This window comes from Eubalaena glacialis, chromosome 3, assembly GCF_028564815.1.
Source record: "Eubalaena glacialis isolate mEubGla1 chromosome 3, mEubGla1.1.hap2.+ XY, whole genome shotgun sequence".
Classification (NCBI taxonomy): Eukaryota; Metazoa; Chordata; class Mammalia; order Artiodactyla; family Balaenidae; genus Eubalaena; species Eubalaena glacialis.
This window is the reverse complement of record NC_083718.1, coordinates 63,166,677-63,192,630: the sequence shown is the minus strand read 5'-3', so window position 1 is coordinate 63,192,630 and position 25,954 is coordinate 63,166,677. Positions and strand designations below refer to the sequence as shown.

The 25,954-nt window shown below is 32.0% G+C and overlaps 1 protein-coding gene across 1 annotated transcript in view; it reads right to left on the bottom strand.

The window, feature by feature from the left end:
* Positions 1 to 25,954, bottom strand: part of KIFAP3 (kinesin associated protein 3) — a 163,380-nt gene that overhangs the window by 12,700 nt on the left and 124,726 nt on the right. The window contains exons 18-19 of the mRNA XM_061183116.1: positions 22,859 to 23,048; positions 16,939 to 17,038 (exon numbers count right to left, since the gene is read on the bottom strand). Of these exons, the coding sequence (XP_061039099.1) occupies positions 16,939 to 17,038; positions 22,859 to 23,048 (290 nt within the window). The remainder of the gene's footprint in view (positions 1 to 16,938; positions 17,039 to 22,858; positions 23,049 to 25,954) is intronic.

The following is a 25,954-nucleotide window of genomic DNA, read 5'->3' as shown; positions in this document are numbered from 1 at the left end:
TCTCCCTCAGATTTTAGAAGAAAAAGGCAAAATTCAACTGTAGGATATTGACATAGTTTCTGTTTTCCCCTTAGTATATACAGAGAATGAGCTGAACTATAATAGCCCAATATTTATAAAGTCCTTAAAACCTAGAAACCTTTTTAAAAAACTTTTTGAGACTTTTAAGAATTCCTGCTTATTTACCACCTCAAAAGAGATCTCCACATGAAGTTTAAGTACCCATGTAAATATAGCTTTGTGGGGTTTCTTGTATCAATTTAAGTTACAGTTGCAATTTAAAAATTTACTTGCCTAACTATGTTCATAGAAGCCTCCTCCCATCCTTTCACATTTGAGGGGCTCTAAATTAGCCACTTGATACTGTCCACACAAATCTGGATTCCTTTTTAAGATTGTTTTCCCTTTTAATTTCTGACAGGCCAATATGAAGGTGCTTTGTTTTTGGCTGGAAAAACCTGAAATGGAAAGAATTTCTGAAAAAGTGGGATGTATCAACTTTAGAAAAAGCTAAACAAAGAAAATAGGCTTAAAAATATATTAAAGTATGGTATATTATTTGAGATAGAATGCTGACTTATGTCCACAAAAGAGATGATATTCAGAAAATCATTAATTATGCTCCTCTCTGTAAGTCTATTCAAAAGACTAATTATTTAAAATGTTTAACTTTGATTACAGGCACAAGAAATCATTTGTTGATCGTGCCTCTCTAGTCTGAAATGTGTAGCTTTTATGTAAAAACCAACATAGCCATACATAGATTTTACACTCACCAATAATTAACTTTAATGATAAAAGTATAAAGTTTAGAAAAATACTAACCCTTCTTCTCAAAGACAGAAACAAGGCCACATTTGAAAATAGATTCTATTACAGAGTGCCGCATTTGCCTCTCTGAAGTAGGTCTGAGTTATATTTAGTTGGCAGAGGCGCTGAGTACTTACGAGATTACCAAGTAATTTGGGCTACTGCTGAAAGACTGCACATTGGCCTAAAATCCCTACAGGTAAAATCCACAGGATTATAGGTCATAATTAATCCCCTTAACTCCAGACTTCCTTTCCATTTCCATAACCCTCAATGGAGGTTACTGCCTTTTTTAAAAAATGAGAAAACCTAATGCACTTTAACAAATCTAAAACTCTTTCAATTAAAAGTTTTGAGAATTCATCAACAGCTATGATATCAGCATTAAAAAACATTCAAGGACTAAAATGTTTTGTCACTTATTTCCTTGGGAATATCTATCTACCTACCTACCTATGTAAACCTTTGCTCATGAGATGGGAGGCATCAGAACCCAACATTTAAATCAAACTCTTTGATACAATGTCTCTTCAAATCTCACAATTATTCCAATTATGTTTTGTAGGACACTGATGTGTTTCTAAAGAGACATTCTATTACAAAGCTATGAAAAGCTGCTGTCTGAACTAATCCCTCCAAAGTGCTTACTGTTATAATGAAGTAACTAAATTCTAGTGAATTACCAGACCATTAAAGATCAGTGTCTTACTAAACAGCCTATATAACTCAGGAGGTTGTATTTTAATAATAATGTGATTCTTTGTCAAATATTGCACTGCTTAGGTTAAAATGCAAAAATATGAATCTATAAATCTGTTCACTTTTTTATCTAAGAAAATTCATCACAGTATCTTTTAAAATTATTTTTATTTTTATTCTGGCTTTGAGATATAATTGACAAATACTATTGTCATTAGATTATCTGATTTTTTCTTCTGTAAGAAAATGTTAAAGGTATAATCTTTTGTAACAGAAGTTAACAAATGACAACACTCCAAATAGCATGCTCTTAAAAAAAAAGAAGTATCTATTTAAGACATTACGGCATTCTTCTCTAATGATTAATTTGTGTCCTCTAAAGAGTAAGGACAAATCAAAAATGTTTAAGATGTTTATTTCATTGGGACATACATACACACACACTTATTTAATCAAGGTGTGAGAATAACACAAAAGTTAGCAGGAACATGTAGAAGACCACTGATGTATAAAAACTGACACTGTACTTAGTATTAATTCCTTAATTATTTTTCTAAGCACGATAATACTATTACCTTTAAAGATTTTTTAAAAAAGTGATATAAAGAATAAATAAGATACTTTAAGTCATCTCAAAAAATTGTATTTTAACCCTGAACTATATACCCTTCTCAATGGGAAAGGGATTATTTCTTATTGACCTCTATCCCTAGAGCCCTCCAAGTGTCTCTAAATTATAAAGGTTACTGAATAAATAAATATTAAGTGTTAAAAAGAAAACATTAAATGCACATTCTTCCTTTAATTGTATTTTTATTTAATATTCTATAAAGTTAATTTCATTTGTCATCACAGAAACTAAGTAAAAGTTAAAAGTATCTTTTGGAAATAATCTCCAACAGTATATATGCTATACTTCTGATCTATTGATTATCAACAGGTCATTAGTTAAGACCCAGTAATAGGAAAGTAACAGGATCAAAGAAACCTTTTATTCATGTTAAGTATGGGGTAGAATTTGTTTCTACAAAACATAGGCTATTTGATAATGAAAACTAATATAAACCTTGTAATATTGGAACATTACAAGTTTCTATTGACAATAAACCATTTTTTTTTTAAGCTAGAGAATGCTTACGTTCCGTATAAATGAGTACTTATCAGTACAGATATATTCAACTGGATATGTGGTAGTATAATACATGTGTACTAAGAATTTCTTAACTCAATCATAACTATAAAGGCAATCATCTTTATGTATATAAAATACTGCAATTCAAAAGGCAGTTTTTTATGTTATGTAGGTTACTAAAAAATTTCCCATATAGCATAGGCTCCTACCAACAATTTTATAATACAAGCACATAATACTATATATACACCTTGATTATATAGTTAATAAATACTACACATTATACATTTGAAATGATCTGATTTATACTTTAAAAAGATCACAATGGTTACTATGGGGGGAAAATGGATTTCAAGGGAAGGTAAATGCAGAAGCAGAGAAATTAATTAGGAGGCTATTTTGAATGGTTCAGGTGACAGATGATGGTGGCTTGGACTAGAGTACTAACGGTGGAAATGGAAAGAAAAGGCCAAATTTGAGACAGTCTAGAAATGAAAACAACAGGACTTGCAGATGGTTTGCACTGGGGAGAGTGGTAATGATGAAGAAAAGGGAGGAACCAAGGAAGACTTCAAAGTTTATGGCTTGAACTACTGGATGGTGGTGACATTTACTGAGATGGAAGATTAGAGGAGGCACCTATTTGCATGTAGGAAATCAAAAGTTAAGTCTGATGATTTTATTAAACATTCAATTGGGTATGTTAAACAGTGAGAGGAATAAAGCTGGTGCTCAGAGGAGAGGCATCCGATAAAAATACAAGCCTTCAGACAGTATTTAATGCCATGGGATCTGGATGAAATCCTCTAGGTAGTGGGTGTAATTAGAAAAGAGGGCTCCCCAAAATGATATGGATAGAGAACAAGGTTGAAGTCCTGAAGTAACCAGCATTTAAAGGTGAAAAGGAGGAGGAAGATCCAGCAGAGAACATTGGGAAGGAATGGAGAAGATCTTAGGAGGAGAATTAAAAAAACAGGGTATCTTGAGAGCTGAAAGAAGGGAGTTTCAAAAAGCAGGGTCTGGATATCTGTGTCCAACACTGCTGAGAGTTAAAGATGAGAAAGGTCCATGGATTTGGCAATATGAAGATTACTAGCGATTTTGACAAAACTGGAGAAATAGAAGAGTGAATGGGAGTCTTTTGAGATGCACTGCATGAAGAGAAATGAGAAATGGGTAGTAGCTGGAATGTGATGTTGGGGCAAAGAGAGTTTAACGTTGGAGATTCCACACTGTGTTTATACCCTGACAGGAACGATCTAGTAGAAGGGAAAAGAGTGATGACATGAAAGAAGTCCTTAGGAAGGTAAGAAGGGATGGGGTTCCGAGCAAAATGAACCAACTGGACTTTGAAAAAAAGGGCACTTCCTTGCCTGTAACAGAGGGAAGAGAGTGAGGTGGGGTAAAAATAAGAGTAGACACTGAGAGGTGGGGAGATAACTTGGGCAAGTTGCTTAATTCAATAAGCTTGGGTTTTCTTAATGTCTCCTTTCCTGAGCTGTTGTGAAGATCAAATTAGATAAGGGATATAATGATAGCAATTAGCATACTGCCTGGCACTCAGTAAATATATTTCAATAAATGCCAGCGTTACTATTAATCAGCGTATCTCAGATTATAGACAGATTTGAAACCATTTTAGAGAATAATCTTTCAAATAATACAATTAGAATAAAGATTAAGTCTGTATGGCACTGAAGCCTGCATTGTTTCTATTCCTTTCCAGTAATTTCATTTAAAACTGGACTGGACGGTTCATGTTACAGAAACAAACTTTTTGGAGCAGTTTCACTTATTTAAGATTTTCCTTTTTCTTTTTAAAGAACAACAAAAACTTAAAAAAAATATGTTTATTTTGTGCAGAAATTTTCTGTGGACTTTCATGTCCAGAATTTTGGATGGATTGTGGACTGTCTGATGCAGATTTAAAGTATCAGAAAAACAAAGAAGCAAACTACAGAACAGTCCCCACCACCCCCAGATACAGTGTCTAAAACTGTGCTTTAGTTTCTACCATTTTTTTCCCACATGCAAACTTTCATGTTACAGTTTAAGTACACATAGATAGGCTTATTTGAAAACACAATAATTCTAAGAGTACAAGCTACAATTTTAAAGTTCAGCATTTCTACATTATACTAAATACCTTCTGAAAAGGCCTAGGGTAGTGCTGTACCTCCCCCTCTCCTAAAATTTTCAAGCCATTCTTTTTTTACCCTCCTTTCTTATTGGGGTAACTAAAAACTGACACTTTCCCAAAAATGGGTCCTCTGTTTTATCAGAAGATCTGACTTTACTGCCCCCAAGTTAGAAATCTTATTCTGTGTTTCAATACATTTTCAGTTATTGTTTTTATGATAGTTGTCTAAATCAATGAATGGGTATTATGCACTGTTGATTTATCCCAACATTTTGATTTTTATGAAAACAGAAATACTTTATTTTGTGAAAACAGACAGCTATAAGATAATAGTAACTGGCTTCAATGGTGAGAAAATAGAAGCTGATTTCTTTCTTTCATGTATTTTAGCATATTACATATTTATGTAGATTAATAATGATCTATATCAACATATATTAATAAAATGTATTTATCAATGGCTATCATCTAAAATGGCATTCTAAAAGTGAATTTCTTGACAGAGATAAGTTTAGTTGCCAACCACAAACTAAGACGGTAGTAAAGATAAAAGGTATAAGTGAAAAATAAATTTAACAACGTATATTAACTGAATCAAATAGTTAATGCTTCAACTGAGAGGTTTCATTGCAGTAAAAAATAAATGAGATTTTACTATATTTCAGTCTGAAGATGCATATATTTAATAATGTATAAAATTCAGCTTGCTTAAATGTGATTTTGAATTTCCATTGATTTACTCAACAGATATTTATAATATTTCCAATATTTGTAAGGACCCATTTGGTAAGATGGTTCAGTGGATACTTATAATGATGTTCTTTTTACTTTAAGAATAGCTCTTACAATGTAGAGATCAAGTTTTTTGAAATCCTTTAAGTTCCTTTAAATACTATGAAATCTTCTCTCAAGTCGAAAGTGAAAAATAATGTTCTGACTTATTAAATAAACTCATTAAGTGCAAATTTATGTTGAAACTGAACATACAACATAATCAAAGAAACAACAAACCAGCTTACTTTATTTGAGCGGAAAGAGAGGTCGGGTCTTTCAAGAGCACGAAAGCAGACCCAATTTGAACATTAATGGCAGTGCACGTGCATGTGCAACCACTCCCGCACCCTGCCTCCCCAGCACGTGCACACCTTTCTCCTCTCAGCTTATTAGCATTCTAAATCTTTCTCCCAGGCTTGGCCTTGCAACCACTTACTTGATAAAATAGGTCACTTAAAAAGGAAGAAAGCCCAATAAAATGAATTACAAAGACAACAAGTTTAAACTGATTGCCCTGTTTTCATACACTGTAGCTGAAATCTGCAAATATGCAGTTGGCTGTGCTTTGGCATTTAACAGCAAGTGATCAGCAAGGAGGAGGAAATTTTATTCTCATTAACGGTTGCAGATTTACTGCAGTGAAAAAGGGCTATGTAACCCGAGATGTGACAGTACAGAAAGATCAAAGCCTTGGATTGGAAACTAAATAAACCCTCTGGCTACTTCCTGCAAGGAAAATTCACTTTGGCAATGTAAAACAGAGCCCAGTTAAAAACTACTCTCAGTTTTATGAGCTGTCATAGCAGCTCAAATGGTTTGGACTAGCTGAGTTTAGAACATTATATTTCCTTGTTTTTGTCTTAGATACTTCTGTAAGCAGTTTTAAAGACTTTTTTTTTTTTCCAACACAACAACAAAAAAAAAAAAGAAAAAAACTCTTTTCTTTTGGTTGAAACTGAGGAGGTAACCACTAAACTTATTAAAGCAGGCAGGTCTTCATTTGCACATTCCTTTCTCATTTACTACAGTTTAATATTTTGCTCTTAGATTTATTTGGCAATATACATTTACCTTAATAATTCATCTGTAATCTGTACAATTCCTATTCAAAATAAGTGCAAATCAGTTTACAGAGCCCATATGGCTCATATCTGAGGGGTGAGCTATTTGTAATAGCACATCTGGAAGGACTATGGGCAATATGGAGAAAATGGGAATAAATTAATATTACATTTAAAAACCTATAGGCTCTAGGTTTCGTCTGTTTTTAAAAAATATTTAAGAAAAAACATTTGTTTAACATTTCTAATATATGTTTAATATTTCTAAATAGGGACTTTTAAACAATTATTCATAAATACTTAAATCACATTGTTATATCAATCAGAACACAGATGGGCTAGAATCAATCAACCCGTCCCTGAGTTTAGGAGTAAGCTCAGTATCATTGAATCCAGACTTAAGGGAAATAAAAGATGACATGCTCTATTTTCCTCTCTCTTTTATTTTTTTGGAGCGGGTGGTGGTGCTTATCAACCAAATTGCTTATAATTTTAAAATTCTCATTAGACTACGAATAAGCAAGACTTTGTAATGGTAATCTGGGACTTCCCTGGTGGTCCAGTGGTTAAGAATCTGTCTTCCAATGCAGGGGACTCAGGTTCGATCTCTGGTCGGGAACTAAGATCCCACATGCCGCGGGGCAACTAAGCCCATGCACCACAACTACTGAGCCTGCGCTCCACAACTAGAGTGCCACATGCCGCAACTACAGAGCCCATGTGCTCTGGAGCTTGTGCGCCACAACTACTGAGCCTGAGAGCCCGCGCACCACAACTATAGAAAAGCCCATGCACCGCAACAAAAGATGCCACAACAAAAGATCCTGCAATGAAAGATCCTGTGTTCCACAAGTTAAGACCCGATACAGCCATGAATAAATAAATAAATAAATAAATAATATTATAATGGTAATCTGCATCCTATTCCCTTTTAAAAAAACCCATAATTTTTTTGAAAATAAGAGCAGTTCATAGGTCAAATATGTCATAAAAGCAGTCATCTTTGCTTAAGGACTTTCTACTTTCTTTCTAAATTTATAACTAATTTTTATATATCTGTACAGCCAACAAAAATGCTATTAATATGTATAAAAATGTATGAACTTTAACATTGGATAATCACTCTTAAATGGTGGTGATATAATGAACTTCCTAGTCATGAATGGACTAACTCCCATTCATTTCTTCTAGTACAAAGCTACACCATAACTGATGTGTTAACATTTTTATAGGATCTAGTCATATTCAGATTACTTTTTTCATTTATAGACTCAACTATGCTGAATTTCTTCTCCTAAATGGAAGTCCTAATAAAGTGACAATAAATTTGGTTTCCTTTGGAAGCATCTTTGGATTTTACATATAGCTAACATGCATACCTCCAAAAACTTAGCTCAGATCACCAGGTTGAAAATTAACACGAATTTGATGAGAGCAGTCTGCCACCAACTTCTCGTTTCTAAATTTCCAAAGGAAAGTAAATCGCTTAAAATATTTTTTCAAGTCAGTATAATTTCTCTAGCATAAAACATCTTCCCAGGTTTCCAGGATTCTTAGCCTTGACTGTTGGCTTGTATTTCTATATTTCAGTAAAGTTTACAATTTGCTAATGCTGATGTGTGATAATCTAATAGAATCTGGCCTTAAAAGTTATAGGCCCAATTTACTAATAAAACCTAATTCAATTTTCCTTGGGAAATGCAAATCATTAGTGCCCAAGCAATGGAATGGAATTTCCTTGCCCTTTTATGGCTAGAAAGAAGTTTTCTCTATTAAAAAGTCTAAACAAGTAAGTCAACTAAGACTAATATATGAAGATTCATTTATAGGCATAAAATAATAGCATCATGTATATAAACATTTATATTGGTTAATTAGCTAAATAAATGATTTGCATGAGACATTAACCCTTCTAGACTGAGATTATCCCACTCATTTCATCCTCATTTTTTATACAACTGGATTAATCTGTAGAGAACTTAATGAACTAACTACTTAAAAGAATTTAATGGTAGTGAACTAATTAGTTACTTAAGGTGTTAATAAATTTTTAGCAACTTGTTCTCCAAGCAATCTAATACCAATTTGCAGTAAGCCATATACAGCGTATTAAAGCAAAATAAGTAAACAATATATTGTATCACACAAAAAAACCTACATATCTTACTCTGAAGTTTGATAACACTTACTCTAAAATTTTCTAAAGCACAGTTCACTGTTAAGACTAATATATCTGCTTGCCTTTTGGAGGCAGTAATGGTGTAATACTAAGAATGCTGGCTCTTACCAAGCTTAAAGGCTTCGCTACTTATTACCTAACTGGTTTTGGGCTAGTCCCTTAAAAATCTCTGAGTCTTAATTTCTACATTTGTTAAAATAGGGCCAATACTACTCTTTGCCCTATATACCTCACACACTGTTGATGGTCAAATGAGACATATGATGATATAAGTGTTAGCTACATGCGAGTTATTAGTCCTGGTATACTAAGATTTAGACCAAAAAAGTGCCTTAAACATTTTATTCTTTAAAACTTTTAGAAGGCTCCTAAGACATTCCATCTTCTGAAAATAAAAAATAAAAAAAAGAAAACTAGCAGAATTGTTATGAGAGTATTTAGAGACAAAAAAATGTAATGTGATTTAATGTAAGGATCGTGTTACAGCAAGTCTCATAGTGTAAAAAACCATCTATTTGCATTGGTTTGATTTTCTCATCAGAACTGTGTTACACAGCTATTGCCACTCTTGTTCTCCTGTTTTCACCATCCCACAGATTTAACCCCTTCATTACCTTAGATGGGATTTTACCTGTCATATAGTAGTATTTCTTATGAATGGTTTTATTCATTTCAAGAAATTTTTACCATGCATTTCTGATTGGTTAATAATAATGAAGGTGGGAAGAACTTAAGATTATTTCTATTGGTTATACCTAGCCGTAGCAATTATTACTGAGTGTGAAATACATGTTTATACATACTAAAAACAATGTCATTTGGACAACCAAATACAATTATAATAAAAATTTGCACAGACCTGGATATTTTTAGATCAAATCATATACCCTGAAACAGAGTAACTTTTAAAAGTAAACAGGATATTGTCTTGTTACCCAACACCATGGTTTCTATAGAGGTTCTGCTGTATATGTTTTAATCATGATTTAACAAAATTCCATTTAAAGTGAGCAGCAACTCTTGCAAATATCCCAACTTAGATACAGCTAAGAACAAGTATTAGGGAACTTCGCAAATGTGCATATGAAAAACAAAGAGTAAATAAAATGTATAACAGTGCCTGAACAAAGCATTCAGCAAGGTTTTTTTTTTTAATATTATGCACTGTTAATAATAATGTTTTAATACTTGCAAAAAAAAATAAATGGAATGACCAAATATTTCAAACATACTGTCAGCTTTCATTACTAGAATTACAGATGTGGCAGTGGTGTACTCAATTTTATGCTGTCAAAACATCATAGGTGCATAGCAGTTTTATTAAAAATTTTTCTCTATAAGAAAAAAGCAAATTAAAAGGTCTCTGGGGTCAATTCTTTAAAAAGATGAATTTTATATAAAGTAAATATCTATTGCTAAATGTATCTATTTTTACCTATTTTGACTTTCATATTTACTTAAATCAGAACACTGGTATAATATAATCTAATATGTGGACAAAATCATGTGGCACAAAAGTAGGTACTAAAAATAACATTTATTCTCCAATTAGGTAAGTGTATCTCACGATACTCAATGTATCTATTTTCTTGATAGAAAGAAATCACACAATCATTTATCCAGTCTTTATCTCTGATTATTTCATGAGGATAAATCCTGAGAAATGAAGTTACAGAATTAAGGAAGTATACAATTTTAGGCTTCTGTTCTCTGTTACCAAATATATTTCACAAAGGTTTTGTCCATTTAAGTCCCACAAGAAGTGTGGCAGAGTACCTCTTTGCTCCCATGTGTGGATATTAGCATTAGAAAATCTTTAGCAACTGATAGGTGAAAACGGAATCTGGCGGCTTTATTTTATATTCACCATGTCTGGAAAAATTACTAAAGTCAGGAGTTTTTTTAAAGACTTCATGAAGCATGTTCTCCTCTAAGAAAAAGTTATAAAGAAATTAGGAACAAAAAAGCTACACACTAAATAAAGCAGTGTTTTTTTTTTAATGATTACCTTTAAAAGATTTAATAAGTATTTTATAATTCATTTAGTTCTTACAATGCTGCTGAACAAATGGTTGGTCTCCAATATCTATCAAAGGGAAATGTTCCTATGAGGTTCTTTTCACTTTCTTTTGATCCTTCCATATAATTTCTACATTACTGCCACAGTAATGAAGGTCACTAAAACTGAAACTATTAGAACAAATGGAAGAGTTTGGTTTATCAATTAAAATTGATATAGGACTTATCAAATAAGGGATTTTATAGGCATATTTAATTTTATCTCAATATATGAGAATTTCTCGATTGCCAAATTAAGGGTTGTAATATAGACATTAATTTGATTTATCTTTTGAATAACTGCTTTGAAATAATATCCTAATATATAGTTCTAGGAATAATAATAAAGGTCGGTAAATACTACACAATGCCTTTTAGACAGGCAATATTTAATTTTAAGGTTGCTTTTCTCAAGTGAAATAACTGAGTTAACTAAATGGCTGAGTTTAATGAAGGTGGCCTTATAGCTAAAGAAATAAGTCTAATTTTTACATGTAGAGTCCCTGTCTTAGGAAAAATTACACATTTAAAATTTTGGATAAAAGATTATTTCTCATATATTAAGAAAATAATGTGTTAGTTCTAGTCAGTACAATTTAAAAAAGTGCAACTAATGTTTCAACCGTGATTTAATGTTTTAAAGAAAATATATTAGAGAGAACAGAATAAAAGGTATATATGTGAAATATACAATACATATAATGAACAGAAAAGTTAATCACCAAGTACTCTAAGAAAGAAAAAAAAGAGGTAGGCATATACACAGAAAATGAAAGTGTAAGATTCAGATGGCTCAATAATGCACACATTTAGTTCATCTCTGACTCCAGTGAAATGGTCAGCAGATGACATCACTGTGCCAACCACAGAGAAGATCTTCAGGCCCTCTGAAAAATATTTTTCAAAGCCCCAAGGAAACCTAAGCAGTCTCTGAAATTTTTTTCCAGTTTATGAAAATTGGATTCTTATAAAAGAAAAATGGACCATTTTTACTGCAACAAAAACTGATTTGTAAAAGCTGGAAGCAGTTTAAAAATACTCAACATGAGGTTCTTGTTAGTCTTGAAAAGTAAGAGTTATAATAAAAAGAACTGTCCAAAAATATGGTACGGATACATTGTATATAAGGGGAAAAAAAGCTAGTCTTACTCCTATTATTTTTAATTAGCTTCAATAGCAAGTTTCACTTTACTTTCTAACGCCAGTTCAGGTTTTGGGAGGGGAAGATTTACATCTGACCCACTGGCAATGTCAACTCTATAGCTAATGCCTTGGAACCCTAATACACTTTGCATTACCTCAAAATGTTGGGAGATTCTGGTGCCAAGAGGTTCAAACTGATAGTGACACATGTCTAAAACCCAGGATTCGCTGTCCAAATGCCAGTATGTATTTTATCAAACATCCAGTCTCCCTTGTAGAATAGGATGGATGAGTTTAACAGTTTTCACTGTTTCCAATTAAACTGCCCTGCTATATTACAAAAATGCAGACGTTCAGATTAAGAAGGAACCCCCGACTTGGATTTTAAGTAATATACAATTTGAACTGTTTAAACAATACTCTAAATTTGACTCAGTTACCCCATTTTAACAGACTTGTCCCATTACTAAACATGGTTATTTTAGGAAGAAATTGAATAATTTTTCTGTGAACAATTAAAAAAAAAAAAACTCTTACACAAATTAGAAATTTATTCTTTACCCTGCAGAAACTTGGGATCATCTACTTTACCTGAACCCACTGAAACTGACATGTTAAAAATCCACAAAGTCTGAAAAGTCACGATTACTGGTTGAATAGCATGTCACTTGGCACTGTCATGCTGTTTCATGTTCTCAAATCATTAGAAACAATGGTAATTATAAAAATTCACATTTTATACATTTTTAAAATATTATTACTATTCCAATTAACTTGACACTGCTTGTTAATCAAAGACATATGACGAAGAACAGGGAAAGAATTTGTAAGTCATCTGGACAATTTTCCTGATTTAAAGAAAAAAAAAAACCCTCAAAATAGACAACATTTCCTGTTTTTAAAATCAGCTTTTTCAATATTCAAAATTCAATCAAGACATTATTCTTTCATAATTAACCCAAATTCTTCATGTTGTTCAGTAAGTCTGCTTATTCTCATCTTCACAGTAAAGATGAAGAATAAGAGTTCAACACCTTCTGTCTACATTTTTCAAAAATTATTCCCATTTTGCTTAAAATCAATTAAAATGAAATATTTCAAAAGCATCATTTTAAGTCAATGTCATTTGGTCTAATAGGTTTTAAATTTACCTATTGGATATCAGAAGCCTAAAGGTAGCCATTAGTTTAAAGTTTCACATCTGGGACATTATGCATCAAAATTATCATGCCAAAATATGTGAATAATTATGGAACAATTTAAAATACTTAAATCTTTGTAGAATTAAAAAAATAAGCCAGAGTTAAGATCCATGGTTTGTTGCTATCAAAGAAGAACAAAGAAATCCTATTAGAAGACAGTCCTAACAATAAAAATGATTCATAAAATAAAGAGTAAATGATTCTAGAGAAGGTCAATAAAAAATGTAGCAAAGAACAACTATGAATTTTTGGTTATACTGTAAGCTTTCTCTGTATATCTGCTGATAAAATTTAGAGTCCCTTTTTATTTGATCTGTTACTTAGAAAAAAAACTGAGGAAATTCATAGTAAATTATTTCTTCTGGAAATACAAAGAGAAAATGATACAGTTACATGATTTAAGGCCTGAAAAATTACAAAAGACAAGAGATGAAAGACTTAGCTTTCTCAAGGGAAGTTCTTTTGAAAGGGCAAACAATTCTCAATTCAAAATGATTATGATAAATAAGTATATCACTCTTTTGATTTGAAAAAATATATAGTCTACATGAAGTTTTATTAACTAATCCTTTAAACCAACATTGCTGTGATGTGTCTTTTATGATGTGAAAAAAGCTACTTATATATTTTTATTCTTGAAAAGGAACTAAAGGCACAAAGGTAAGAGAACTTTCCCAGTCTTTTAAAAAGAAACTTGTTAACAGAACTGAGGAATAAAATCCTGAAATCTTTGGACACAGTACATAACTTAGTCTTTGAGTATAGCCATCTCTCTAAACATCTTTATTGTTTTATAAAATGACCATTTTTGAAAACCAGAAATGAAAGATTTTGCTGAGTTGAGCTCAAGTTCATTCCTTTGGATATTCAATTTTAATGAAAATGTTCAGGTTCTTTAAAATCACATAACTATAGAAAAAAATCAGGTCTTTCTCAAATAAGCAACGCATGGTTAGTATCACACAAAAACAATGTTTTGTTCATAGTGAAACATAAATGGCAGAAAAATTAATCTTTTAAATGCTATCAGCAAAAATTTTCAATACAAACATTAGGATTATATAACGAAATAATTTCTTCCCTTTCTAATTATGTTTCAGAAAACATTTGTACAGTGAATTGTCACATGATGGAGTATAATAGTTATAATAATTAAAGAGAATCTCTATTTAAATAATTATAGCTAACACAGACAGAGACATCAGAAGTAATCAAAAGCCATACGCTTCTGGTATTTAACCATGTTTAATTTTTTTTTTTCCTAAGGCAAGTAGTTTCTCATCATGACAATCCAGTACACCAATGAAACTATTTCTAAAGTGTTATTATTTATTTAAAGTTCACTAAAGACTACTGAACTACATATAAGGTTATTGCATTTCATAAAATACCCCTGTATTTTTCCACTATGCCTTTAAATTTTGTCACGACCAACAGTGGGTTGTGAAATCAATATAGTGGGTTGCAATCTGCATTTTAAAAATAAAATTGAATAGACTAAAACAGAATATATCATTGTGTATTACAGACAGTAAGAGTAATTAATTACTGTTTTAAGAATTTTTTGTTTTATATATATGTGTGTCTATATATATAACATATATATATATGTATATATATAAATATGTATGTGTGCACCGGGTTGCAATATGAAAGGTATTTCTTAATATGGGTTGTGGCCAAAAAAAACCAAAAAAGAACACTTAAAAGTCACTATAATATGCTATGTTTCCTTCAAAATTAGGCACCGTGTTATACTGGAAAGACATAAGACATATAGACCTAAGTTCAAATTTTTTTCTCTATCATCCTACATGTGTGAATTGGTTACTTAAATTATTAGAGCCTTGATTTCTTCATTTTTAAAATGTCTATGAAAATAGACATTATAATAATCTTGCTAAGTAGGTTAAAATAAACATAATAAATATTTGCAAAATAAATTATACATAATAGATAATTGATAATGGTTGCAATAATGATTACTATTGAATTAAAGTGGCAAGCGATGATTCAAGAGTTGTAACACGTTGGTCACAACTGTATTCTTAAACACATCCTCCAAACATAAATATTTATGTTAATAAAATGTAAAATTTTAGAAGAGAAAATTAAATCAATAATCTAAAGAAAAAACTAGTCTTAAGGGCAAAAAGACTACACCTATTCATTGGACCATTTTAATGTGAAATTTCAATAGTCATCCTAAATTAAAATATTACACCTCTAGCAATGATATGAAGGGAAAACTATTATTTACACTTTCTGGAAAGACTTAAAAAATCTATGAGACCAGTAATGAAGCAGGATATCTGTTGGGGGAAACTTTACTATAATTGTACAACAATGCTGACATGTTAGGTTTTTTTCCTTGAATATTTTATTTGAATGCCATGCAGGGAGGAAAAGTCTTTAATTTAATCAAAGCACCAACTTTTTAAAATGGTGATGTCTGAATAATTGTTAAAATACATGTATTGTAACAATAAATGCTGGAGAGGGTGTAGAGAAAAGGGAACCCTCTTGCACTGTTGATGGGAATGTAAATTGATACAGCCACTATGGAGAACAGTATGGAGGTTCCTTAGAAAACTAAAAATAGAACTACCATATGACCCAGCAATCCCACTACTGGGCATATACCCTGAGAAAACCATAATTCAAAAAGAGTCATGTACCACAATGTTCATTGCAGCACTATTTACAATAGCCAGGACATGGAAGCAACCTAGGTGTCCATTGACAGATGCATGCATAAAGAAGATGTGGCACACATATACAATGGAATATTACTCAGCCATAAAAAGAAATGAAATTGAGTTATTTGTAGTGAGGTGGATGGACCTAGAGTCTGTCATACAGAGTGAAGTAAGTCAGAAAGAGAAAAACAAATACGGTATGCTAAGACATATATAAGGAATCTAAAAAAAAAAAGAAAAAAAAATGGCTCTCAAGAACCTAGGGGCAGGACAGGAATAAAGACGCAGACCTACTAGAGAATGGACTTGAGGACACGGGGAGGGGGAAGGGTAAGCTGGGACGAAGTGAGAGAGTGGCATGGACATATGTACACTACCAAATGTAGAATAGATAGCTAGTGGGAAGCAGCTGCATAGCACAGGGAGATCAGCTCGGTGCTTTGTGACCACCTAGAGGGGTGGGATAGGGAGGGTGACGCAAGAGGGAGGAGATATGGGGACATATGTATATGTATAGCTGATTCACTTTGTTATAAAGCAGAAACTAACACACCATTGTAAAGCAATTATACTCCAATAAAGATGTTAAAAAAAAAAAAGAACAAAGTTAAAAAAAAATACATGTATTGTGTTCTTATTTTATATTCTATTGGCTTTGGAAAACACTTAGGAAACAATCTGGGTCATTAATTTGGCAAAAGTACTGTCTATTTCAATAGACAGCCTGTATTTTCCAAAGTGAGGAAGTATATATATATATATATATATATATAGAGAGAGAGAGAGAGAGAGAGAGAGAGAGAGAGACACACATACACACACATTTTTTTTTAGAACTGTGATCTTCATTTTTTTACATATAAAATGTGACTTCATAAGTTAATTTAAAATCAAATGAGTATGTTCTTGAAAATATTCAGGATTCTTTTTGGTTTTTTTTACTCTTTAATGGAAAAAGAAAAATGGGAAGTAAAGAAAATTTTAGCTTTTCAAAAACAAGGGGAACAGCATACATTAGATTTTTCTTGGAAGACTGTTTACCTGCCAGGAAATGAATGCTGCCCAGCTACATCTCCATTTTGAAGGTGATAATCATTGAAGAAATCTGGACTCATGGCTCCTTCAGAGGCAACTAATCCATCTAGGAAGAAAGAAAATAGTAACTAGTGAAACATCTTTGCAGGGAATAAAAAGGAAACAGTTCTATTAAGTAACACAATAGAAAGTAACCTGTATATTTAATCCGGAAGAAAAATGTTAGCATGATATTCAATTCTCTCTGGGAGTATGAACCGAAAAGCATACTTACTTAAGTGTTCTTTTACAATGATTGGACATTTATTGAGCATCTACTATGTGGTAGTACTATTTTATTACAGAGATGAATAAGACAATCTCTGCCTTCAAGGGGCTTCTAGTCTTCTGGAGAAGACAACAAAAGTTAAGGGGTGAGGTAGGACAGGGAGGGACAATAAACTTTCCAGGCTAAGAAACAGAATGAGTAAGGGAATAGAAGAGACATTAAATAGCATGGTTTTGGTAAAGACCAACACTCTAGTATGTCTGACATTTTATACCCAGACAGCTTCATTTGTGTAGTATGATTAGGGAATTATACATTTCAAATAAGTGCATTTTTATACAAGCAATGCTTGACACTTTAAGTGTCAAACCTTAAAACAAACACACAAACTTGGGTTAGAAATCCTTGAAAATACATTTTATATTTCCTGTGTTTTTAAAAAGTACACTGAATATAATTTTAAAACTTCTTGATAACTCAATCTTCATTATAAACATCAATTATTATATAGTAACGCCCTAGGTTATTAGATATATTTGACTACCTATGCTAGTGGCTACACTAGTATGCTTTTTGAGCACTTTTTCTTTGCTTATAAAGTGCTCCTTTTCCTAAATCTAAGTCTTTATTATTACTTCTTGCTGATTTTAGAGTGATACTACTTTCTCATTCGCTCCAATCTAAGAATCCAGATGACCTATTTTTGATACAATTATGAGTAAGTTAAGAATAAGAAGAATCTGAGGAAAAAAGATCTAAGTGATGGCTTCAGGGCTGTCTTATGCATAGAACAAATATATTTTAGTATATGGCTTCTGTAATTACTATTTGAAAAGCTCTGAGGCCTTTTAAAGTTTCCTTTTCTGAAAATATTCTGGGTTGGTAAGTGACCTCTAGGTCACTTGTTGGCTAGGTGGTATCCACAACACAGTTTATAAATTTGGCACATAGTAAGCAAATTATTCAGTCACCAGACAGTCATTTTACACCTACCACATGCAATAATACTTTGCTAGGTCCTGTGGAAAAACTTAGAATACATAATTTCTGTTTTCAGGAATTTCAGGTTAAGTGAAATACAAATAGACACTTAAGATGCAATTAAATAATACATTTCGTTAATAAATGGTACACAACAGGAAGGGATATACATACTAAATGAATGCTGGAGGCTGAAAAAGCTACAGAGGGATTACTGTGTTCTGTAGGGGTTAGAAAATCCTACTTGGGAAGGGAGGAAGGCAGAGGTGTAATGGATTTGAGTATTGATAGACAGCTGGGAATTAAATGATAAAATCTGTTTAGGAGTAAGGGTATCAAAAATTGAATAGATGGTAAAACTTAATAGAGTTGGGAAATGAATAGGTAAAAATAATTGGTATTTCCATAAGACTCCTGTACTACTCATTTGTTACATATATCCATTTGTTACATACCATATACTAAAGACTTGCATTATTATTTAATTGTTGAATTGTTAATAATACCTTTGGTATTTACCTTATTACTTTAGTAAATTTAAAATACTTAAGAGGTAGCTAAAAAGTATGTAATATTTAGTCCAGTTTCTGTGTCCTCTAAAAGTTAAAAATTCTATAAACCACAAGGCCAGCTAAACACAAAAAAAGTTACAAAAAATGAAATTATGGGAATGCCAAGACACCATAGATTGAGAGTTAAGTGGCTAAAAAAATTAATTTTCTATGGATCTAAGACTGTGAAAGTTTGGCTAAAATTAACAAGGTGAAGACCACAAAAATCAACAAATTTCTCTGTTAAATTAAAACCAAATAATTTAGGATCAGGAGTTAAGAAATCTGCCAATTTTAGAGGAACAAAGCTAAGTAAAATGCCAAAATAAAATGTATACCACACTTTGAAAATGAATACAAAGATATTCAGCATGCCAGCAGAATAAAAGATTCTAACACTCAGAAATATAACTCAGATATAAATACAAACAAATAAAAATACCTGAGTTATACATTAAAAGTTTATATTACATGAAACACGATCTAGTGAAGTGAATCAGATGAGGAAGAACTTAAATGAAAAACTGTTGTCAAATTCTCAACATCTTCATTTTGATTCAGAGCTCTCATTGTCTTCCAAGGGAAAAATGAGTAAAAAGGATAAATGGAATACAGGGAACTACAAACGGGGATCTCATCAAATAGAGATGAAACTAAAAAAATTCTGAGTTTAAAGATTCAGCCAGAAATTTTATAAACCCAGAATACAACTAGTTTAAGAAATTTTATAAACCTAGAATACAGTAAGTTTAGTAATACAATAAGCCTGATATTATGTGAATAAAGAGTAAACTTATACTTCTGAACTTAATTTTTAATAATCCTAAGGCTCTGCAATTCATTCAGTAAACTACAGCTTCTACGCTGCCCTTTAATGACTTGACAAAATTTAGGTAACTCTGATATATGAGCAATCATTCTTCACTAGAATGAAGTATAAAAGTTAAATTATATCTTAAATCATCAACTCAAGCACTTCAACTTCTTTGGAACTATCTGTTTCTCAGCATTCTGTAACCAAAATTAATTTTTATAGAAATACTGAAAAGGAATCATGTATTTTTGGTTGTAATCATGTATTCAGATAAATCTAGGAGTGTCCTTCTTAAGCTCCTACTCTAACCTTACTGTTTCAAAGATAGCAACAAGGAATCAAAGAATTTCATGTAACATTTAAATGCCCAGAGAACAAACAGAAGACAGAGAGGATATATACCAGAGCACTTTGTAAATTGTAGAGCATTATATACATTTAGGTTATTAAATTACATGAAACCTTTTAGACCATAGTTGTATAACACACCTTCTTGAGGTGCTCTAAGTAATGATGATAAATGTGGTTATGAGTAAAATGGGGTATGTACTGGAACAAGAATGAAATCAAAGCAAATTTACTGCCAGCATAGATAATTTATCAACTTTCTGATTTCTGAAACTCAGTTAAAAAAAACTGGCTTATACATATTGTGAATAAAAGTAAAAAAATACAAAAACTCAGTATCTTCTTATATATTGTTACTGAAGTAAACTTTATTTCTAAAAGTCGAATGAAAACATAGTGTTAGGCTCTTTGGTGAACTAGCTAAAAGCGAAATCATGACTGTGTGGGAGGAAACAGATATCAAGAGTGAAGAAAATGAGAAAAAGAAATGACTAAAATAGATAAATCATAACTTATTTGGCTACACCTGATAAGATACATCACATAAACACATAGGTAAATGAAAATTATGGTTTTACAATGATCCTGAGACAGAAATAAACCATTTTAAGCTTCATATTCTGTAATATAGTTACATATTAAATGCTAAGAATAAGATTCATCACAATGAATGAAGAACAACAGCAAAAAAGTAACAATTTAGAAATGTGTAGTAGCAACACAGCTTTATAAATTATAATGTACTTCCTCTGTGGGTAAAAAGTACTAACTAAAGCAAACAGCATCATTTTCATGATAGAAAAGGAAATTAGTAACTGCAATCACAATTATTTTAGACTAAGAAAAAAAAATAATGTAACTATAAGGAGATGTATAAGTAGATTCCTATTTCAGATAACAGAATGGGAAAGTCCTTTTTTAAAATAATAGCAAGAAAGAAACAGATACATTTTGACATGTTTAACAGTTGGAAAGCATAGAGGGCAATACTAATGACCAGGAAGTAGCAAATGCTATTTCATTTTTAAATAAAAGATAAGACCAGGGTATCACTGGCCATTTAGCTTAACCTCTGTGGTTGAAAAACTACTAAAGTTGCTTTTATCAGAAGCAGCCTAAAGTTTCATGGAGACCCAGAGACTTAAGTAAGATAGCTAAAGCATCCCAACAAATCTGAAGTATTACAAATTTATCTGATGTTTCTGAAGATACAACTGCACAAAATAAAAGACAAGAGACTAGCATTGTCTAGATTTCCATGACACATATCAAAAACACCACAGAGACTCAATTAGTTGATGAACTATTCATGAAAAATAAACTAGGTGAAATAATAAACTAAAAAAGTACAGGTGGCTTGATATGAGAACTATATCTTTAAACTCATAGCAATGTAATCTCTGCTGTCAAGTGTGTACCATATCATCAGGCTATAGGTATAAAAAAACAACCATGAGGCTATCTAAAGATAACATTTCACCCCTCGAATGCTTCAATTTATTTATTTTTCCATCAGTTGTGGCTGTTTCTAAATTTAGGTATATAAAAATGTGTACAATTCAGATTTCTCACAAAAGCATAGGTTGTACATTTTAATTGTATCTCACAGAAAAATGTTATGATTTTCATTTTAAGGGGTCAACTTAAATGAATTAATTTTGGAAAAGTGGTGTAATTTTTTAGAAATCTGTTCTGAAATTCTAATTGTATTAAAACGACAAAGTTAAATACTGAGGTGGTTACAAGTTTTACTCGTCTTTGGAAACTGCTCATTGATTCATACTGAGAAGTAGCTATCTATCAATTTTCAAAGCAAGAAACCTGATTCCAAGAAATTCTGATTTGTATTATCAAAAAATTCACATCATATATATTTTACATCATTTTACTTCATGAATATCTGACTAGGTAAGGAACAGCTGCTTGCCATTACTGAATTAAGAAATTCTGGTTGGTTGAAATTAATGATCTACTCCATCTGGTTTGAAACTCAAAGCAGTATTTCATAACTACTGTAAAGTTCAGTTAGGAAGAAATCTATTTAATTTTCAAACTAAAGTACCAATTTTCCAGGATTCAAGTATCTATATCAAATATAAAAATAATGCAGCCTTACGGGCAATATGCACAGCATACAATTATGAAAATATATGAATGAATACATAGTAGGAAAAAAAGGTGAGCCATTAATTCAGATACAATTACTTTAAATGCTTTTTATTTGCAACCTGCTACAGATCTTAGTTAGAAATCCTTTCGTCTCTTCAACTAAATGACTTCAATGAAGTAATTAATACTGGTAACAGTGCAACACATTAAAAGGCAGAATATGCAAAACTTACTGTTCTTAGTACCAAAATCCCTGGAAAAAGGCAGGATGGCAGAATCAACAAGGGTATGTAAGATCTATGTAAAAATTAAGTTTTGCCTTGAAAATACTAGCAAGAGTTTAGAATGAAAAAACTATTGCTATAAAATGTCTAAATCTTCCCAACCAGAGAACCAAACAGGGGTTACTAGTTCGAAACTAAAGCAAAACTATGGCAAAATGAGACTGTTAAAATGAAACACACTGGAAAAGAAAACATAAATTAGTAAATTATACATTTAAATAAATGCAGAATAGAGAAAAATATCACATTTTCAAACAGAAGTCGGAAATCTTGAAGATGTCATTTTAAGTTACACATTCTAGAAAGTAATAAACTAAGAGCAATTAATTTTCCTGGTCACAGCCTTTTTAATGGAGATCACATCAAAGACTAACTTGGAAAAAAATAATGGTGAGTTAACAGGTTTGCGTGGTATGTGTACTGATGTTATGTCTAAAATCATTAGCAGAAGGCCATTTATATACTAAAAGAAGTGCTTACAAAGCTTGGGAATGAGCAAGGTGGGCAGACAAAAATCCCTATATATATCACACACACAGACTACTTATTTTTGCCTTGGTTATCATTTTACCTGAGCTGTAGAAAAGGTCAGGTCTCTCGAGAATGTCTCCTTCATGGATGTATGGCTCAATTCGATCATCACCATACAAGTACTGCTCACTCTCATCCATCTGACGACTCTCTACCATCTCCAGCCACTGAGAGTTATGCCAGCGAAACTTTTCACTCTGAATTTTCTTAGCCCATTCTTCGTCATATTCCTATTGCAAACAAAGTCAACTATTTTTATGTAAGCTTATGAAGGCATTTCCTTGGCACTCAGATAGCAGTACATTTAGCTTATAAGAAGAGAATTTTGGGGCCTTTGTTCAGGTCAGAGAAAACATTAAAAGTACCTGTTCAGAATTACTGTATATGATAATCAATAAAAATCAATTTATTACATATACTAAAGACATCTCTGTTTGAATTATCAATCGCCATTGGCAATGGCAAAAACTGGAAAAGTTCAAGTTTCACAAATTCTTTATCTAAGTATTACTAGAATTTAGGTAAGCAACCAGACTTCAGTTTCCAAAGAGTCTTGTGGCTATAATTACTGTGGCACTAATGACAGGTGGTTAAGCATTAAAATTACATCTTTCGCTGTATCTTTTTGTTTAGATAACATTTTTCAGTAGGAACAAAAAAAGCACTATTAAAGTATTTCTCCTAAAAACTGAAATGGTTTACTACAAAAAACAAATAGCAGAATTTAATTCAATTTTGTTTCAACCACAAAATAATAATGTCTTATTTGGTCATAATTATTTCTTTAAATATCTCCTGCTTTAACCATGAACTCCTTTTTTAAAAAAATTTATTTATTTATTTATTTATTTTTGGCTGTGTTGGGTCTTCGTTTCTGTGCGAGGGCTTTCTCTAGTTGTGGCAAGCGGGGGCCACTCTTCATCGCGGTGCGCGGGCCTCTCACTATCGCGGCCTCTCTTGTTGCGGAGCACAGGCTCCAGTCGCGCAGGCTCAGTACTTGTGGCTCACGGGTCTAGTTGCTCCGCGGCATGTAGGGATCTTCCCAGACCAGGGCTCGAACCCGTGTCCCCAGCACTGGCAGGCAGATTCTCAACCACTGCGCCACCAGGGAAGTCCAACCATGAACTCTTGAGGAGCAAGACAGTGGCTTATTCATTGTATCTGTAGCAGCTATTCACAGAGAACTTCATTGGTACGTGTTTTTGAAGGACAAGTAGGCAAATTATTACAAAAGTTAACAGCTGAACCTATCTAGCTCCACAGGTTGTGGTTACTTCTGACAAGTGTATTCACTTAATTAATGGACAGTACCACTGATGACTTAGATGGAAAAAAAGGCTTCAGGTATTTCTTGTCATCCTAATCACAGGGTTCTTAGTTTTAAATTCCTCTGTGGTATCTTTAACACTTTTGTTTATAGTTATTTTTTTTTTCAGTTGGAAAGGTGCCAGGCAATACTACTGTCCTCCAATAGTTAGAATGATCACGATAACTAAGAGGTGGACCAAATATACATTTTAGGTAAATGCTGAGCAATTTTCATACAAAGCCAAGTAATGCTGAAGTCAAAAACTGTCATCATGGAATAAATTTCTGGGATGTAAGAATACATATGAAATTTTATAATAAATGTATTTATTATTATCAAAATTTTTCTTGTTAAATTTTAAGTTTCACATTATCAATATATCTCTTAGCAGTGTCAGCTGTTAGACTGTGTGTTCTATACTGTACAACTCTGAAACTATATAGATGTTACTTATCAACTTAGGTTGGTGGAAGTAGAAGATATTTTTTGGCTATGGTACTCCTAATGGCAATTTTGCCACCAAATTATTAAGCTTTCATTCTTTCTAGTGGTTATCTATTAAAATCCCTATTAGTTGTCAGTTTATTTCCTAATATAATTATTTAAAATTAAATTGTATAAAAGTAAGAGTTATCATAAATATTATTGCATTTTACTTAAAATAATAAACATTAATTCAACTGTTATAATAACAATATTTAATAGAATATGCCTTATAATACCAGATATCCTATTAGATCTACATTAAATACTGGAACTAATTTGAGTGGTATTGTTTCTTTCATGAATAGTAGTTTGTTTCACTTGGCAAGAGGTATAAAACTAATTTTTCATTTTGGTAGAAAAATTTTAAATTTGATTATCTGAATGAAGAAGTATTCAAGGAAGATGATAGACATATGATTTGAATGTTTTATTATAATTTAAGTTCAAGCATGTGGATTCCTAGTGTAAGAACAGAAGTTGAAATCATCAAGCACCCAAAGCATGTAAAATATGGCGTTTGCTATTCCACTAAGACTAAAACTTGCTTCTTGTGAATATCTGTGAAACGTTACAGAGGTACGTATAATTTTAAAAAGTAAATCCTTCCCTGGTGGTCCAGTGGTTAAGACTCTGCACTTCCAATGCAGGGGGCGCAGGTTCAATCCCTGGTCAGGGAACAAAGGTCCCACATGCCGCATGGTGTGGCCAAAAAAATAAAATAAAAAAGTAAATCCTTAAACTGTATATCCATAAAAATGTATTTGGCCTAGTAAGTAATGCTCTGCACAAAGAAGAAAATTCATGCTTATTCTATGAGTTATCATCTCTACCCTTCTTGTAAGATTTTACTATTCTAGTTTAATAATAAAAATACACCTAATAAATGTAGAAATGTGTAATAAATAAGCTGTTTTCATCACAAACAACAGCCTTTCTAACTTAAGCCTTATTACCCTTTAAACTTACTGCAATGTTCTTATTAATGAACCTACACACACAAGCCTGAGTTTTTTTTTTTTTAAGACTATCTACACTATATTTGACAGAAGTCCAAACACACAAACCAAAAACATCCATGAGACTCCATGGCTAGCTTTTGACACTAAAGCTTGACTTGTTAGTGTCTTGGGAAAGCTGATTTTCCAATGCAGTGAGTTAGCATCAGATTTAATAAGACTACTCTTACGCTGATCTGAATTCCTTTAAAGCTTTTGCCTTCCTTTTATTATGATTATTTTTTAATATCAGTTTATGACTGAGCAAACCCACAGAACCAGGGCATCTCTTAACATTATAAGGCCAAAAAGTACAGTAACAATGATATAGATTGTACTGTCATTT